We start from the raw sequence: 19543 nt of genomic DNA, 5'->3' as shown, positions 1-19543 counted from the left end.
AATTGAACAGAAGCTCTTTCTTTAACAGAATGAAATGGCAGGATCCAAACCAATATGCACAGTATTAGGATAGAAGCAGCAGCAAACCCACTCCAAGGATTCCTGGATGAAACATTATCTGGACCCATTTCAGTCTGGCTTCAGACCTGTTTTGGGATGGAAATTATATTAATCATCCTACTGGGAGCTATATAGAAGTGTGTTCCTGTTCATTCTGCTAGACTTCTCAGCAATTTTAATACCATTGTTAATGGTATCCTTTTGGCCTCCCTTGCTAGGATTGGGCTGCGGTGGCTCCAGTGGGTAGGTGTCAAAACATGGTGCTGGGGAACACATACTTAAACCCTTGGTTCTGGGGTCCCACAGGGTTCAATCTTGCACCCTATGCTTTTCAACATCTATATGAAGCAACTGAGATATTTTGGGGATGCGGAGTGGGTTTCATCAGTATGCTGAAGATATGTAGCTCTACATCTGCTTTTCATCATATTCTGGTGAGGCTGTAGAGGTTATGAATCAGTATTTGGAGTCAGTGAGTAGCTGGATGAAGATAAACAAACTGAAATTAAATCTGGACAAGACAGATATGCTAGTCATTACAAAGCTTACTGGTTCAGGGATAGGCTGTCAGTCTGTTCTGGATGGGTTGTACTCCTCTTAAAAGATTAGGTCTGTAAAATCTGGACTGGCCTTGTTATAAGATGTTCAGGCATCAGCTGTGGCCAGGAGGACTTTTGCCCAGCTTTTGCTATGTGCCAACTGCACCCATTTCCTGGTATGGTCATACACCATTAGCTACTTTTCGTTTGGACTACTGTAACATGTTCTGTGTGTTTTTGTATAGATAAAATACTATAAGAATAAAGACTAAGATTATGAGGTGGTATTATAAAAGTGAAAACTTCAAAGAATACTGTATTTACCCACTGTGTGAATATATATAGGCTGGTGCAAGAGAGTGAGACAGAATGTAAGTTGTTTCCCTTATAATTTTTTCTTCTTGGAGAAAAGAAAGGTTATTATATGGGTTTATTGAACGAACTTAGATTTTATAAATAATTGCCTGTCAGACTGTTCAAGACAGACAAATATACAGCAGACCAACAAAAACATAATCTGTCATATTTCTAAGAGAAATATATGTTGATTTTTCATTCTCTGGGGTTGTAAGTGTACCAGTAAGAAAGAAATGCCAGTGCCTTTTCTGCTTATGCATATTTTTTTTAAACAAATGTAAAATCTGGGAAAGATACAGCTAGAGAAGGAATTTTTATTCCAGTATTCTTGGCCCAAAATGTTTTCTTTTGCCTATATGCCCGAAGATCGAAACCAAATACAATAAATGCTGGTGTCCTTTTAAAAAGTCTGGATGTTTACAGCAAGCATATAATTTTCCATCATTATGGATGCCAAGAAAAATAAGAAATCATGATAAAAAGAAAGTTTAATCATACATTTCAGCAAGCGCAGACAGAACATCAGAAATGTTTTTTCTTCTTTATTGTACATATTATTTTTAGTTCTTTAACATGCAGATTAGTTCCAGAAAAATGAAATAAAATGTTTTTTTAAGTACAACTATGCCACTATACTATTGAATGTATCAATTGCAATAATTCACCAGAAGAAGAGCCACATTTTCAATTTAAATTGCCCAGTGAGGAGGATGGTCCATATAATAATTCTGTTTGTTGACTGTGAACATCCTCTGTTTGGAATCTTTAACTCCTTGGCCCTTGTCATTAATTCTACTGCAGTAGCATTTGTCAATGGAGGGTTTAAGCAAAACATTCAGTGAGTGTCCAGTGCATAATAATAGCCAAAGCCATTGCTTTTTTCAGTTCAGACCTTACCACAGAGTCTGCACTATGTAGCGCTATAATCTTCATGAAGTACAAAGAAAATCCTGTATGAAACGTACAAACAAATTAACAATAATTGATTAATCTCCCATGTAGAACTTGAAAAATGAGAAAAGAACTCAATTTATTTTGTTCTGGAACACTTGTAATTACAAATGAAAGGAATATTTTTTGTAATTTTATCTTCTTTGAAATAAGTAGAAAAGGAAAAGTACAGACTGAAGAAAAGGCAATGCATTAGATGGCCCAGAAAATAGATGGGATGGAGTGAAGAGAGCTGCTGGCTTCTTCTGCAGAATTCAGAGGAAGAGTTGCAGGAGTCAGTAGCGGCAAGACAGAATCATAGAGCTCAATGTTCTGATTTAATACAATTCTGAAAGCACAAAAGTGACATCTTAGTGAAGATAAGCTTTTATGTAGTCACTAGTAAGATTCTTTTTGTCTTCAGTCATGTCTCACATTTTAATATTTTTTTTTCAGGATCATTAAGACTTGGTATTGTTTATCTCAACCAGGAAAGCTTTTTATCTGATCTTGGGCAGTGCCTTATATTTCAGCTAAAATGCCCAAAGTTTAAGCATAAAGGCCAAAGATAAATGCATAATTGTGTGTGTGTGTGTGTGTGTGTGTGTGAGAAATATGCATGGTTCTGGGTCATGGAATGCTCTACATGTTCTGTAGGGATCTGCATTGGTTGAGTTTGTTGAGAAGCATAAGGCAGCCCGCACTGGCGCACCAAGATTATTAATAATACCTAGTATTTACACAGGGCTTCCCCTAAGAGTTCAAATAACATAAAATACATTATTTTCAGCAGTGTTGCTGCTGCTGCAAAACCCAAACCACATCTTTTCCTGTATTAAAACTTCACTGTATACACACTTCACTCTTGCAACTGAAAATTTGTACTGGAAATGCAAAAAACTACCTGTCTTCCACCAAGTCTGCTCCCTGTGTCTCTGCATCACTCTCTGATCTGAGTGTGCTTCCTGACTGAAGGAGCCTCGCCCAGATCATGAACTGACACAACACGCAGCCTTGTGTAAGGATGGGTAGATTCTGCTGCATCTCTGCATAGGAAGTGATTATAAATGGTTCAGGTGTGCCACACCTGATGCAGAGAAGCACCAGAACTACTCACCTTGACATAACCCACTGTGGGTGTGTGTTTTGGGTTCACAGGAGGTTATTTTAATTTCATAATTAATTTATCATAGCAGTATTCTCATAACAAACCAGTTGGCAATTACTGCCTTACAAAAACCCAGTAAAGTAGGCCAGTATTATTATACCCATATTGCAGAAGAAAACCAAGGCTAAGAGATGACAGGCTGCCCAGTGAATTCATAGCTAGACTGAAAATTTTATAGCAAAGACTTCCTGGCTTACAGCTCCTGGACTATACATTTATTTTCAAATTACACTGAATGAATAATGGCCGTATAAGCATAGTTTTAAAAATACATCAGTCTGAAAATGATTTTCCTGATAAAGAGAAACAAGCAAGATAATGTGCAGTTTAATGCACAGAAAATAAATAATATGATGGCTTCTTTTTGTCCTCATGTATAAATGATATATAGTCATGAATTAAAATTTACAAAAAGGACACCACAGTTGGATACGTAGGCTGGCACTGCAATGAAATCTAGTGGAAATTTCAAAATGGTGTGAACTGCATTTTCATCCACCTACACAATATTCCAAACATCCTGCCATTACTTAGCTAAATGTTTAATTTAGAAAACAAGAGTAACAATTGAGGGGGCTGAAGAAAGAGACAAGAGGCAGCCAGTTGATAGTCACAACAAACCAGCCCACTCACAATTACACATGCAGTCATTGGAGGGTTTTTTTTCCCCTCCAAAATTTATTTTTCCCTTTCCATGAAGGGGACAAGGGGAAAAATCACCTTAAGATAACACTGTCTTTCCTGTTGCTGTAGCCACAACCATATTAGCAAGCAAGAAAAGTCATCCCATTTCTGCGGCAGGCACTCTGTCAAAGAAAGAAAATCTGTAATGAATTATCACATCAACTTAAACAAGGAAAAGAGGCAGAGAGCAGTGCAAGGCTTTCTTCCTGTTTTGTAGACTATTCTGGCTGCAGTCTAATAGCAAATGTAATCTTAACATTTCTGGTGGGGAAGCATTAAGCAACCACTTTTTCTATTAAAAGCCCAGTGTGGTTAGCAAGTGGTTAGTGATTCTATTTCAAGACATGTACAGAAATATGTCATCCTATTTTGTTAATTACCTAATACATAAATAAATGGGGGTCAAAACTACTATTATTATAATCTTTCTGTCCTTCACAAACTCATGCAATCTCTTCACTATGTATAAGATCCACTTCTGCCATAAGTATAATAAATTACTCTGGTGTTTTAAATTTCTCTCATGGTAATTTTACAGTCTGGTGCTAAAATCTCTTTCAGTTATAGAAACAGACATCAGTATCATGACAATACCCAGTCCATCACCCATCACTTCATCTACCAGATGGATTTCTCCCAGTAGCATTGTTGTTTCTAACACTGCCTAGTATGGCTTTTGAAAAAGGGGCAGAAATGACCAAAGTCAAAACTATAACGTGAGGAAGGCATAAAAGCACTACTTAGAGTTACTGAAATATTTTCATGGCTTTACTTAAGGCAGCTCAAGATTCTTGGCATTCCTTTTAATGGTAGAAAATACATCATGAGCTGTGATATCACCATCAATACGGATTAACTATACAGTACAGAGGAAGAGAACATGTGACATCCAATTTCTAACAAGTGTAAGTATTGTGCACATCAGTAAAGAAATTTCCGCTGAAAGTAACCTAGTTATAGACACAGCTACACTCTAAAACACTTTTTTTTCTCAGAAAACACCTCATCCTGGGGTAACTTCAACTTAAAGGAACCTTGATTTAACTACTAGGTCTTCTCACAGTAGCATTATATGCTTGGTACATGTAAGCTTATATCTTTCATACACACACACACAGAACTACGAATTGAAGGGGGAGGGGAAAGAGAACACAATTAGCTCAAGAAGTAGTAAAAATTGTATTTTCGTTAATTAAATCAATATTGCATTCACATGGGTTGTTATTCAACTAAAAGTTCTAAATAAATAGAATATTAAACTGTAGAATGTTACACAAATAAGTAAGTAGGAGGTGGAGAATTTAAAAAGTGATAAGGAGAGATCCATAGAAACACAGGCCTATCTGCTCAATATTTATGCTAAGAAAGCTTGTTAAAAGTATTATTTATTACATGATTGTTCAATATATAAATAAATATGTCAGAGAGTAGTAAAACGTAATACAGGCAATAGGAAGAATTTGAAAAGGTTATCTGTACGTGATGAGTGAGTAACAACATGTCTGATTATCTCCAGCATTTTATCTTATATTGAAATGTGCTAATGAATTTTAAAAGATGGGATGGTGCTGGCAGTGACTGACCAAACTGATGTGATATGCAACAAAGAACCCTTGGGTCCAGGACAATACAGGAGAGTCTCATTGACAGAGCATCATGTGAACCCAAGTCTCCTAGATCCAAATCTGTCCACACTCGTTTTCATATTATTATTCACACACACATGCACACTCATACACACACATAAGATAGATATTATATATAGATATATTAAGAATTTCTACCCCAACTTTCCACTCAAGATCTCCAAGGCAGCTTACAATCAAGCTTACAACCAAATAAAACAATATACAATAACCAACAATAGTTAAAACAAGGTAGACAAAAAAATAAAATAAAAGAGCAGTATCACAGACTAAAAATCAAAAACAGCTAGTAAAACATCATTTGATGTTAAAAAGCTGGGGAAACAGGGCAGACTGCTGTCTAAAAGCTAGTAAAGAAGGAGCCCAGTGGATTTGCCAGGGGAGGGAATTCCAGAACAGAGAAGACCCTCTCTCTAGAAGCTACCAACCTAACCTCTAAAGGTAAGGCATCCAGAGAAGCACCTCAGAAGAAGATCATAGTTGACAGGCAAGTTTCTATAGAAGAAGGCATTCTTTAGATACTTTGGTTCTAGACCATTTAGGCAGAGCTTTATAGGTTAAAACCAGGACTTAGAATTCTGCTCAGAAACAAAGTGGAAACCAATGGAAGTCTTTGACTACTGGGCAAATTTGTTCCTCATAGTGAGCCCTGGTTAACAACCTGGCTTCCATGTTTCAGATTAACTGACGTTTCAAAACACTTTTTTTTGAGGTAGCCCCATGTTCAGCACATTCCATTTATCAAGCCTGGATGTGAAACGCCCAGAGAGCTTTGGCTATGGGGCGGTATAGAAATATAATAAATGGAATGGAATGTTACTGAAGCACGGGTAACTGTAGCAGATCTCTTTCAAGGAAAGTGGGGAGGGGAACTTATCCGCTAACCAAAGAAAGGCACTTTATGCTATGGACAATACTTGTACATCCATCACTAAAAAGCCCCTGATTTCTAAAGGGGAATGGAAAGCAATGACATTCAGCACAGGTTGATCACCACTACCATGGTCAGATAGACCACCAGCCAGCAACACCTCTGTCTTATTAGGACTGAGCTTCAATTTATTAGCCCCCATCCAATTAATTGGGGGACCGCGGTGGCTTAGTAGTTAAGACGCTGAACTGCAGACTGGAAGGTCGGCAGGTCAGCAGTTCGAGACCTGAGTGCTGCGTGACGGAGTGAGCTCCCATCTTCAGTCTCAGCTTCTGCCAACCTAGCAGTTCGAAAGCAAGAAATTGCAAGTAGATAAATAGGTACCGCCTCGGCAGGAAAGGTAACAGCGTTCCGTGCACCTCCGTGTTCAGTCATGCCGGCCACATGACCATGGAAGTGTCTTCGGACAGCGCTGGCTCTTCGGCTTAGAAACGGGGATGAGCACCGCACCCTAGAGTCGGACACGACTGGTTGGGGACACCTTTACCTTTTTTATCCAATTAATTACAGACTGCACATACTTATTCAGAACATCCACTAATTCACCTGAATGAGGTGAATATAACAAACAGTGTTGGATGTCACCGGCATACTGATGACATTTTACCCCAAATCCCCTGATGACCTCTCCCAGCAGTTTCATATAGATGTTGATTCTCACAGGGGACAGAACAGAGCTCTGAAGAATCCTGCAGCACAGATGCAGCTGGGACCTCCCCTTCTATGAGGCACTTACTACGTCTGACACCACCTAGTCACTCCCCCTTGACTAAATATTATCAAGATAAATGAGGAACGAGCACTCAGGTAGTAGGCCTATCCACATCCCTAAGCTGCAACAACTGAAACTCATCCAAGCAATTGCAACTGGATGTGTCTATGGGAACATCTCATATATTATGCATTTACTATGGAGTCCACACTGGACAACGGACTGGTTTAAGATTGGGAAAGGAGTACGACGGGGTTGTATACTCTCACCCTACCTATTCAACCTGTACGCAGAACACATCATGCGACGTGCTGGGCTTGATGAAGCCAAGGCTGGAGTTAAAATCGCTGGAAGAAATATTAACAACCTCTGATATGCAGATGATACCACTTTGATGGCTGAAAGCGAGGAGGAGCTGAGGAACCTTATGACAAAGGTGAAAGAAGAAAGTGCAAAAGCTGGGTTGCAGTTAAACCTCAAAAAACCCAAGATTATGGCAACCAGCTTGATTGATAACTGGCAAATAGAGGGAGAAAACGTGGAGGCAGTGACAGACTTTGTCTTTCTAGGCGCAAAGATTACTGCAGATGCTGACTGCAGCCAGGAAATCAGAAGATGTTTACTTCTTGGGAGGACAGCAATGACAAATCTTGATAAAATAGTGAAGAGCAGGGACATCACACTGACAACAAAGGTCCGCATCGTTAAAGCAATGGTATTCCCCGTAGTAACCTATGGCTGCAAGAGCTGGACCATATGGAAGACTGAGCGAAGAAAGATAGATGCTTTTGAACTGTGGTGCTGGAGGAAAATTCTGAGAGTGCCTTGGACTGCAAGAAGATCAAACCAGTCCATCCTCCAGGAAATACAGCCAGACTGCTCACTTGAGGGAATGACCTTAAAGGCAAAACTGAAGTACTTTGGCCACATCATGAGAAGACAGGATACCCTGGAGAAGATGCTGATGCTAGGGAAAGTGGAAGGCCAAAGGAAGAGGGGCCGACCAAGGGCAAGATGGATGGATGATATTCTGGAGGTGACGGACTCGACCTTGGGGGAGCTGGGGGTGGCGATGGCCGACAGGAAGCTCTGGCGTGGGCTGGTCCATGAAGTCACGAAGAGTTGGAAGCGACTGATCGAATAAACAACAACCACACTGGAGCAGATATAATTTTCTTTTAAACTTAGCAAATGAGTCCATGGCTCTATATGATCATCCTAAGATCCAGCACATAAAAGGCCACCATCTGTTCAGAAAAGGGGCCACTAGATGGCATTCCATGGATACAATGGTGGTGAAACACTTTTTATTTGCTACCATCACAGAGTAGCCCTTCAAATGGGCTGTACCTTGTGTTTGGTTAGATTTGTTCCACGTTTTTCTCCATCTATGTTCTTGTTGTCATCCAAGCTGTATCATTACCCCAAGTTCCCTGGAATACTAGAGATTGTATCTGGTTCTAATATGCAGGAGAGGATGTCTAAGAATGATAATAATACCTACTGGCCAAAGCTTCTCCATATTCCAGAGACTGATCAGACTATCAACAGAATCACCAACCACATCAGCAGGAAATCCCCCACAGCTGTCAGGAAATAATCTTGGATCCATTAGTCTCTGAGATGAATCAACCAAACTGGTTCCCCATCCTGCTGAGGTCATGGATTGCTGTCAGTCACCCCCCCCACACACACAGATATCACCATTGTTCTGTTGAACCTAGAGCATAAAATCTTATTAATGATCTGCCATACGAGTCACACCCATAACTTTTTGGGATAGCCCCATGGTTGTCATGAATGAATGAAAACCTGAGCTATTCCTGACAACAGGAACTCAGTATAGATATTTGCTGTTTATTTTGTGAATTTATATACCTTCCTTCAAAAATGTTGCCAGGGTAGTTTACAAAAAAATATAACAATATAATATAATGTCATAAAAATACAATCATAAAACAGCTGTTTAAAAGCAGTAGTTAAAACAGTTTAAAAGGCCTGGTAGAATAAAGAGGTCTTACCAGGTCTTACCTGGCCTACAACAATGTAGGCGCTAGGCAAGCTTTTCTGGAGTGAGCCAAAGAACTTCGAAGTATTCCAGCCTCAGGGTCCTCAATACCAGGTCCAACAATACCTCTGCCAGTTAAAGCAGGAGCCTGTTAGGCAGCAGTGTGGCCGATATACTAACATGGTCTCTAATCTACTGAGACAGCCTTAACAATAGATACAGACACTTGAACCAGGGCCTTTCCCAGATCAGGGAACCTGGAAAAGGAGACTGACTTTTTACAGATCATATCAATCCCACCTGACGATCAAGTTTATGCTGATGCTTTACTGCAGGGGTGCAGAACCTTTTTGGTCCCAAGGGCCACATCTGGGGTTGGCTGGGGATTGCACAGATACGTATAAACGCATGTGCGTGCATGCACACACACACATGGGATTGGCTGCTTCAGGGTCATTGGGGGTGGGAGGAGACTTATGTCTCCTCATTCCCTCCAGCAGCTGGTGTCAGTGGAGGAGGGGAGAGGCTTTCTTCCCCCTCCTCAACCCCCATTGGGAGTGCGGTCTTTTCCCCACAGCCCAGCTAATGAGCTGCATGGAAAACTGGGTGGGGCACCTGCAGGCTTGGTGAGCCACAGAAGGTGGTGGAGGGCCACTTATGGGCACCCCTGCTTTACTGAGAACACAGCTGGACACAACTGGGAGAGGCTAACACTATGCCCTTCATCCAGCCAGGCCTTAGTTGTGTAAGTCAAGTCAGTGCCCTCATCCAAGATTAAATCCTGGACAGCTGTTATTTTTGCACACGCTGACTTGGCATGGGTTCAGTGGTGTATTGTCACAGCACCCTGGATGGGAGAGGGACCAGAAATTGGGGCAGACCTTACCTTTTTCCTCACCTAGCATGTCCAACTGCAACTGCCACATCTCCTCTGTCCAGAAAAATAATAAGTAGAGCACTCTCATCCCTTTCTCCCCACACACATACTACAGTTTATTATTATTATTATTAGTCATTTCTATACCAACCAATAGCCGAAGGCCAAATAATAACCAGTATAAGATATGCCACAAAGGGAGGGAGAGTAGGGGGGCGGGCTACATTCCACTTTGCAGACACTATAGCATCAGTTTTTCCTTTGTGGATAGGATCCTTGGAGAAGTGAGGCCTACCACTTGTGTGCTGGGCCCTTGCCCTTCCTGGCTTATAAAAGCGGTGGTGGGGAGGGGACTGGCTGAGTGGGCAAGGGTAGTGGTGAATGCCTCTTTACAGCAAGGTGTGATTCCATCTTGCCTAAAAGAGGCAGTGGTCAGACCTCTGTTTTGTTTTTTTTAAACCCTCCCTGAACCCCACTGCACTGGATAATGGGCACAATTTATAAAATGCTGGTTATGACCTATAAAGCCCTATACAGCTTGGGACCAGGCTATCTGAAAGATTGCCTTCTCCCATACGAGCCTGCCCAGGTTTTAAGATATTGGATACCTTTTAAGATATTTAAGATATTGGAGGAGGCCCTTCTCTCAGTCCTGCCACCATTAGAGGCATGTTTGGTGGGGACACAGGGGGTGGGGACTCAAGGGAGGGCCTTCTTGGTGGCCGCTCTCGGACTCTGGAACTCCCTGCTGAGGAAGGAGAGGTTGGCTCATTCTCTGTTGTCCTTCCACAGGCAAGCAAATATGTTATTCGCCAGGCAGGCCTTCAGCACAAAAGCTGGTCTGCAGCTGAAGGGGTTTTTACATTGGCTGGTGCCGCTTATTTTGTTGCATTTTAATTGTGTTTTCAATTTACTTGTTTTTGTGGTATGTTTTAATTAAGATTTTGTTTTAATTTTTTTTTACTGTTAGCTGCCTTGAGTGCTGTTTTTTGCCAGAGTGGCAGGAAATAAATAAATAAAATTAATAATAAAATAAATAGTTTTGCAACTCTAAATGTAGGGTATTCGCAAGTGAGTAATTGTTTCTTAAACCATGCTGTTTTTAAGGTCTCCACAACTCTCATCAGTGAGGAATAAAAATCTAGCTCTCAACCTGAACTAATCCACAGTGTTCTTCCCTCAACAGAGGGTTACCCTCCAAAATCAAGCCCATAGAGCAAGGGGTGCACAACCTTTTTGCTTCCAAAGACCTCATCTGGTGTTCGGGGGCTGCACATGCATGAACATATACACGCTCCCCCTTCCCCAATACACATCCACAACCACTCATTCATTCATGAACACACACACACACACACACCCTTCCCCGCATACACACAAAATTTTCCCAGCTTTTACAGCCTCTGTACAGGTCCCTGCCACAGAAGCCCTGTTCCCAGAGCATCTTTTTTTTTTTTGCAATTGCAGAGAGAAAGGTGAGCTGTGAATGACTGGAGGCAGTTGGGGCTCTTCTGGGGGGGGGGGGTTGCCAAAGGGGCTTGGGAGGCCACACACACATATCATAGAGAAGACATCTAGAAAAACATTTAAAAAGAGAGTTTCAAGCTGACTGCAGTTCAGGACTGAACCCACAGAGGGACTTCCCGTTCTTGTTTATGAGAAGAAATATTCTTTGTGAAAAATGGAAAACATTTCACTTTGTGTAGAGCAATTCTTCTATTGTTTTCCAAAGATGGGAAGCAATGCATGAGTGAAGCTCCAGAATTCACTTTTTAAGGCTGCAATCCTATGCATGCTTACCTGGGAGTAAGTCCCACTAAACAGAACAAGGCTTACTTCTGAATAAATGTGCACAGGACTGTGTTAGAGGTGTATTAATTAACCACTACATGGTAAGAAATAATCAGTTTGAACATACAGAGTCATTAAAAAAAAGGTTAGACAATGTCATAAAAATTAATAGCCTAGAATGAAATATTTAAACTTAGGCCAGACATTAACCGTATAAAAGAGATTCAATATACCACAACAACCACAAGTCCAAAGATGTCATAATTTTGCAGCCTGCCCAAGCTATTTAGAGTTCACATTTTAAATTTCATGCAAAAATAATGCATTTACCTTCTTGACCTTGAAATTTTAACAGTTTTATAACCACAGCAACAACCTTTAACACACAAATACAACATTTCATGCTACTGTGCAGCTTATATTGAGATAAATGAACCTAAGAATAAACTTGGATTCAGATTAAAGTTAAATAGTTGAATTCTCCACTGTTTTGGGGATGGATTTTTGGCAGCCACACACACTCAAGTTTGATTCAGGTCATCTAGGAAACAATGTAGTCTATTCCCAACCCCCTCATATTCAAAACACACTTCATTGTCTCTTGCAAGCAAATGCTTACATGTCTGGAAGATGATATCAAAGACATCCTATCTTGTTGTATTCAGCAATGTATTTCAGCAGTTCCAGCTTTAGTTAGGGTTCCAAATCCCTTTCCCCTGCCAAACAAACAATTGCCTTTAATGTACATAGGGCAGCAGATAATCACCACTGTGTACACAGATCACTTTAAAGATCATCAGGGGTGACTGGGGTGATCATCAGAGAACACTCAGGTGAGAGGAGGAAGAGGAGGTGCTGTTGATGGCTATGCTGGCTGTGGATGATGGGAGTTGTAGTTCAATGCATCTGGAGGACACCGAGTTGGAGAAGGCTGCTGTATGCCTTTCACAGTGGCATCAATGCTGGGGTGTCCCTAAGGACCTTGTAACTAGAATGTGCTGCAGAAATCCCAAAATCAAACAATTCTGACAGCAGATTCTGAATTCTATCCCCTAGGAAGGAGTAGACTCCCAAAAAGGTTTATTGGGCTATGGAAGTGGTCCAGGAAGGGGCTGGAATATATTCTGTGCACTGGGCTGAGGGCTGGCATACCAATGTCAATGTCAGCAGCCTATGTTTTTGTGCCAGACCTGATGAAAACAAAGAGGAGAGACAGATTTTTCCCTAACAACCAAGTAATAAACATATAAAGGTCAGAGTAAAAAAAAAAAAGTTTGAATGTTACAAACATACAAAACATCTATTCATACCATATAAAAACAGAATTTCAAGTACGTACATTTTAAGGTGAATATTTTGCTAAGCATTTTGCTGACAAACAATTATGACAATAGGACAGCTATCCCTTCTAAGGTGGTGAATGCTTTTCGAGCATTCTGGTCCTCTTTAACATCTTAGAAATTATGCCCCTCCCTCTTTCAAAAGTGAGTAATTTAGACCCTGCTTTTCCTATAGTGCATCTATCCACTTTGGTATTCCAAGAGACAAAATATACCTTGTCATTCAACATATATGTTTATTAGAATCATTACACTCTGAATAATTTATTTAAAATATTTCTTGGCCGCCTTTCAGGGCAGAAGCCCTCCCAAGGCGTCATATAGCAATAAAATACACAGAAGCAGTTAAAATAATAAAAGTGATTAAAACATAAAAACAACAATAAAACCAGCAACAATGTTAACAATGTTAGATGCATGTACTCAAACACAAGCTCTAGAATTTACCATCTCTTTCTGTTATACTAACTTTAGGTAATGAACTTGACACACTCCGGGAGAGAGCGGAGGACTGGAAGGCCTGGCGTGCTATGGTCCATGGGGTCATGAAGAGTCGGACATGACTTAATGACTGAACAACAACAACAAATTTTAGGTACCTGGCCTCATGGGCTAATACTTCCTCACCATGAGTATGGTATCATGGTAATATTGCAAGGACCTGAGGCCAGGCACCAAAATTCATGTGATTCTTCCCTCACTTTTAAAATAACAGCAACAACAACCAGGTCTGTTTGCAATTATGCACTCATACAGTGCGTGTAGATTACACTGGAGGATGAATATATGGGTCACACAGCACTGAATATATGTGGTAGGGCTGTCACATATGCCTACCATGTTAAACCTCTTACTTGAGATCATCCTAGATAATTTGGAAACTTATAGAATTATTGAATCATAGAATCTTAGGGTTGGAAGGGTCCTATAAGACCATCAAGTCCAACCCCCTGCTCAATGCAGGAATCCAGGTCAGAGCATCCCTGACAGGTGGCTGTCCAGCCTCGTCTTGAATGCCTCCAGTGTGGGAGAGCCCACCGCCTCCCTAGGTCATTGGTTCCATTGTCGTATTGCTCTGACACTCAGGAAGCTTTTCCTGATGTTCAGCCGGAATCTGGCTTCCTGTAACTTGAGCCGATTATTCCATGTCCTGCCTTCTGGGATGATCGAGAAGAGATTCTGGCCTTCTTCTCTGTGACAGCCTTTTAAGTACTTGAAAAACGCTATCATATCTCCCCTCAGTCTTCTGTTCTCAAGGCTAAACATGCCCAGTTCTTTCAGTCTCTCTTCATAGGGCATCGTTTCCAGTCCCCTGATCATCTTTGTTGCCCACCTCTGAACCAGTTTGTCCGCATCCTTCTTAAAGTGAACTGGACACAGTACTTCAGATGAGGCCTAACCAGTAGAGGGGAACTAGTACTTTACGGGATTTGGAAGCTATGCTTCTATTAATGTAGCCCCAAATAGCATTTGCCTTTTTTACAGCCACATCACATTGTTGGCTCGTATTCAGCTTGTGATTTACAACAGTGCCAAGATCCTTCTCGCTTGTAGAACTGTTGAGCCAATTATCCCCCATCTTGTAACTGTGCATTTGGTTTCTTTTTCCTAGGTGCAGAACTTGGCATTTATCCCTATTAAATGTCATTCTGCTGTTTTCTGTCAGTGCTCCAGCCTACCAAGATCACTTTGAATTTTGTTTCTGTCTTCCAGGGTATTAGCTATCCCACCCAATTTTGTGTCATCTGCAAATTTGGCAAGCATTCCCTGCACCTCCTCCTCCAAGTCATTAATAAAAATGTTGACAAGCAGTGGGCCCAGGACTGAGCGCTGCAGTACCCCGCTCATGACCTCTCCCCAGTTTGAGAAGATCCCATTGATAAGCACTCTTTCAGTCTGATTCTGTAGCCAACTGTGGATCTACCTGATCGTTGTTTCATCTAGCCCACTTTGAGCTAGTTTGCTCATCAGGATATCATGGGGCACTTTGTCGAAACCTTTGCTGAAGTCGAGGTATGCTGAAGTCCACAGCATTCCCACAGTCCACAAAGGAGGTTACCTGATCAAAAAATGAGATCAGATTAGTCTGGCAGGATTTGTTCTTGACAAATCCACATTGGCTTCGAGTAATCACTGCATTGTTTTCAAGGTGCTTACAGACTGATTGCTTTATCATCTGCTCCAGAATTTTCCCAGGGGTTGATGTCAGACTGGCTGGTCTGTAGTTCACAGGTGCCTCCTTTTTACCCTTTTTGAAGACAGGGACAACATTAGCCCTCCTCCAGTCATCTGGCACTTCACCCATCCTCCATGATTTCTCAAAGATTTCTTAAAATCTTTGATTTCTCAAAGACAGTGGGTCTGAGAGTTCTTCTGCCAGTTCCTTCATTAATCTAGGATGCAGTTCATCTGGCAGTTCATCTTGCAGTTCATCTGGCCCCGGAGATTTGAACTCATTCATAGTAATTAGGAGTTCCTTGACCATATGCCTATGTCAAGCTGCAATCTTGCCCCTTCAGCCTGTACTTCACCATTGCCAGGGGTTTGTGTGTGTCATAGACCCTCTTTTGGGAGAAGACTGAGCTGAAGTAGGAACTGAACACTTCTGCCTTTTGTTTGTCATCTGTTATTATTTTGCCATCCTTATTTAATAGCTGAATCACCATTTCTTTCCTCTGTCTTTTACTATGCACGTATCTGAAGAAAGCCTTTTTGTTGCTTTTAGCATCCCTCGCTAACCTCAGCTTGTTCTCAGCTTTAGCCTTCCTGACGCCATCCCTGCAATTCTGTGCTATCTGCTTGTACTCTTCCTTTGTAGCTTGGCCTTCCTTCCATTTCTTATACGTGTCCTTTTTTGTTTTCAGGTCATCTCTAAGCTTTTTGTGAAGCCACATTGGCTTCTTCTGTTGTCTTCCATCTTTTTTTTCCTTGTTGGAATTGTGCCTTTAGAATTTCCTTTTTTTTAAAAACTCCCACTCATCTTGGACACCTTTTCTCATTAGAGTTGCCATGGGACCTTACTTATCATTGTTCTGAATTTATTAAAATGAAGCCACATAATAAAATTACTAAAAACAGCAGCAAGATAAAACAGACAAAAGCCAGCAACAGGTTAATGAAATGCCTGGAAAAACTGAAAGGTCTTTAGGACCTGCTTAAAACTCTGAAGTGAGGGAGCAAAAATTCTCAGGGGAGGGAGTTCCAAACCTGCAGGGCCACTAAAAAGGCCCTGTCCTTTGTATCTGCCAACCTCACTGATGTTAATGGTGGGCCAGAGAGCAAAGCCTTTGAGGCTGGCCTCAGGGCACATGCAGGCTCATAAGAGAGGGGTAGTGGTCAGAGTGTTGGACTGAGACTCAGGAGATCTGGGTTCTAGTCCGGGTTCTAGCCATGAAGCTCACTGAGTGACTTTCGGCCAGTCACGGACTCTCAGCCTAATCTACCTCAAATGGTTGTTGTGAGTATAAAATGGAGAGAAGGAGGACCATGTAAGCTACCTTGGGTTCCTTTAAAGAGGAAGGCAGGATATAAATGTAATAATAAATAAATGAATAAAAAATAAGGGTGTAGGCATAATTTAAGCAATATGGTACCATGCTGTTGTGGCTTTAAAGATTAAGACAACACTCTGAATTTGTGCTTAAAAATAAGTCAAAACAATGTCATATGCACAGGCTATCTGGCCACCACAACCTGAAGCTTCCAGACTATGTTTAAAGGCAGCCCTAGAACATTACAGTAGTCTAGTCTAGAAGTAACCAGTGTATGTATGACTGTTGTTAGGTCCCCTTACTCCAGAAGGATTTTTGCAAGTGAATGAGAAATGGTAAAAGGCACCACCTGTGCCAACCAGAAGATTTTTTGCCATTTGTGCTATAAAAAAACAAATATAACCACATTTAAATAATCACGAAGAAACCGACATTGCACTCAAGCAGGAAACTATAGAGAATGCAACTGTGCAAAGGGCAAGGCAAGGCACACTGCTGGGGTGAAAGAAAAATGTGAACATTCCTTCCATGTTTCTTCCTAAATCTACTTTCATCTTCCAATATGCATAGGACCAGTGCTTTTCTAAAATGAGAGGTGCTGGGGCTGAAAGTGGTCTGGCAATCCCACCTTCTATCCTGGTAACCTTTTCGCCATCCCTAGGTTGGGTGACTGTGGGCTGGCTGGAGTGGTGAGATGCAAAATCTTAGGACTAAACTAATGTGACATGAGATCTGTTACTGGAACTCCCACAATTTTCGTGGGGGGTGGGGGAATCCAATGGGGCTGTGGAACTGGAGGAGTTTTTTCCTAACCCACTCCCCATACCACAACATTTTTCTGACCTGAACTGCATGATATTTCCATTTGATTTGCAGGGGAAAACACACCGATAGCATAAGTGTACCTGCATATTTTCCCCCAGGGGTCGAGTTGCAGGAGACTGAGCCAGAAAAATGGCAGCATTGCAAAGGGTTAAATCTCCTTCCCACAGTGCCACAGCTCCATCTGATCCTCCACCTTACCCTGAGGTTGCTCCTACCTTTGTGGAAAGCTAGGAAACCTGTGGTCAGATCTCCTGTAAAGTCACATCTAAGTTGGCCCTTATTCATTATTACTACCTCACATGTTTTAGGATTGAACCTTAGCACTGAAAACACATTGCAGGCCTAAGCTCTAATGGGTTTTGTCTCCAATTAAGATCCAATTAACAAAAATTTGTATCTAATGCTAAAGTAGTGAATCTCTTTATATTAAATCCCTTCCCTTTATAACATTAGCAATAAAGGCTCAAATTTAGCTTCTCCACAATCAATCAGTTCAAACTACAAATGCCCAACTGATGAAACAGTACAGCGCCCAAGGGCCAAACCCTGTGTTACATAGAAAGGGCTTCTTAATCTTTGCCTAGGGAAAAGCAGGTTTAGGAGGAGGATCTGAAGTGAGTAAGTGGAGGGAGCAGAAGAGATGCTTAACTTTTTCCTCACTCATGGCTTCACTGCTCCAAATTGCCCCCCTCAAGCTGCTTTTCCCCTGCAGGGTAGACTTTGAGTTTGGAACCTCCTTGGGGTAAAGTGGTTTGGGGTTGATTTTGAGCAAAGAACAGTGAGCATGGAAAGGATTAAGCATCTCCTCCCTTCCTTTTTTTGCTCAAAAATCCCTCTTTTGAAGCCACTTTTCTCCAGAAAAAGCAGCCCCATTGGACTTTTGTTACACACAGATCTATGTCATATGCAATTCTATCCTATTAGACAATTGCCATATTACTGAAGTTCTGTGTTGTGTTTGCTTTTTCTGTGGACAGGGAAAATAGCAGTGCAAATGCAGTTTGACACCCTGCTGCTCACACAGGAGCAGTTGTTGCTTGTCCCTGGACAGTAGGCAAGGGGCAAACTGCAAGGATGAATCAAAGTGTCAAGCAGAAGAGTATTTTTGTCCTCAGATTTGGAATGCCTCTTTACCACTTTTCATACACAAAACATTCACTGTTAGATGCTCCTGCTCACTTAAGTAAAACTTATTTTATCATATCTATGATCATTCCTCCGTTCTGTATACATTTTGTAGATAGTTGGGACTGCCCAGGAGGAATGGGAATTTTCAACCTTTTATACCATACTGCCCTTTATGAATGTACATTTTATGGTACTTTTTTTTAGTTCTACAGCACTTTGGATACTGTTCAGAACAGCAGTGTATAAGGAATGAAAATAAATAAAACAATGAAAAATATTTTTCCCTCTGTACATATGCATAGTTCAGAAACAGGGTCCCAAATTCTATGCTGTGCCTGCTCCATTCATGCTTTATCACCTTTGGAAATCCTCAAACCATTTACTCTGCACAAGGTTTTGTTAATGAAAGCCATCATTTAATGTCCTTCTCCAGTTATTCCTGCTATCAGATGTGAGGTGGGTGGTGACTCAGGAAAAGGCCTTTTTAGTTGTTGCTCCCTGCCTTTCCAGGGAGGCTTGCTTAGTGCTGAACAGGCTTTTAGGCATCACATGAAGACCTTTTTTTTTTGCCCAGGCCCTTTTAAATTGCTGGTGTATGGAGCTTTTAATTGCTGGAGCCAGTTTTATTCTTTTCTTGCTATTTTCTTGTTTTAGTTGTTTCTATTACTTTTATTTATCATATCGTTTTAAGTTTAAACTGGTAAGCCACCTTGGATTTCTTTAATTTGAAAAACAGGATAACAATATTTTAATAAACAAATAAATAAAAGCACCACATCACACCCCACTCTAAATTATTGCACTGTATCATTTTACAGCTCAGGAATTGAAAATGCAAAGTAGCAATGTGCCTTACCTACATCTAAGCCATTAAATCAGTTAGGTTGTGGATTTGGATGTCCCTGTTCCCAGTTTTATTAATTAGATTGCAGCCATTCTTTCACCATTGAATCAACGGGATTATGTAGTTTATCATCACTTATGTTTCTCTGTAGTGCATCATCATTTATCTGGATTTTACATATACAGCACCATAGTCTCTGCTCCCCATGGAGT

The 19543-nt window shown here is 41.0% G+C and overlaps 1 protein-coding gene across 16 annotated transcripts in view; it reads right to left on the bottom strand.

The window, feature by feature from the left end:
* Positions 1-19543, bottom strand: part of SUPT3H (SPT3 homolog, SAGA and STAGA complex component) — a 479638-nt gene that overhangs the window by 61857 nt on the left and 398238 nt on the right. For 10 of the 16 annotated variants that reach the window (XR_014786057.1, XM_084822165.1, XM_084822133.1 and 7 more), the window contains 2 exons: positions 3775-3860; positions 1486-2235 (listed from right to left, as the gene is read on the bottom strand). The exons of 1 other annotated variant lie outside the window; for it this stretch is intronic. Coding sequence is in view for 13 of the 15 variants with exons in the window: in XM_084822165.1 (XP_084678291.1) it covers positions 3819-3860 (42 nt within the window). In the remaining 2 variants the exon portion in view is untranslated. 5 more of the 16 variants (XM_084822194.1, XM_084822112.1, XM_084822202.1 and 2 more) reach the window with 2 other exon arrangements.

Source organism: Heloderma suspectum, chromosome 1 (assembly GCF_057233095.1).
Source record: "Heloderma suspectum isolate Gila_16-S chromosome 1, 16-S_ref, whole genome shotgun sequence".
Taxonomy (NCBI): Eukaryota; Metazoa; Chordata; class Lepidosauria; order Squamata; family Helodermatidae; genus Heloderma; species Heloderma suspectum.
The sequence above is the reverse complement of the archived record's forward strand: the minus strand, read 5'-3'. Positions and strand labels throughout refer to the sequence as shown.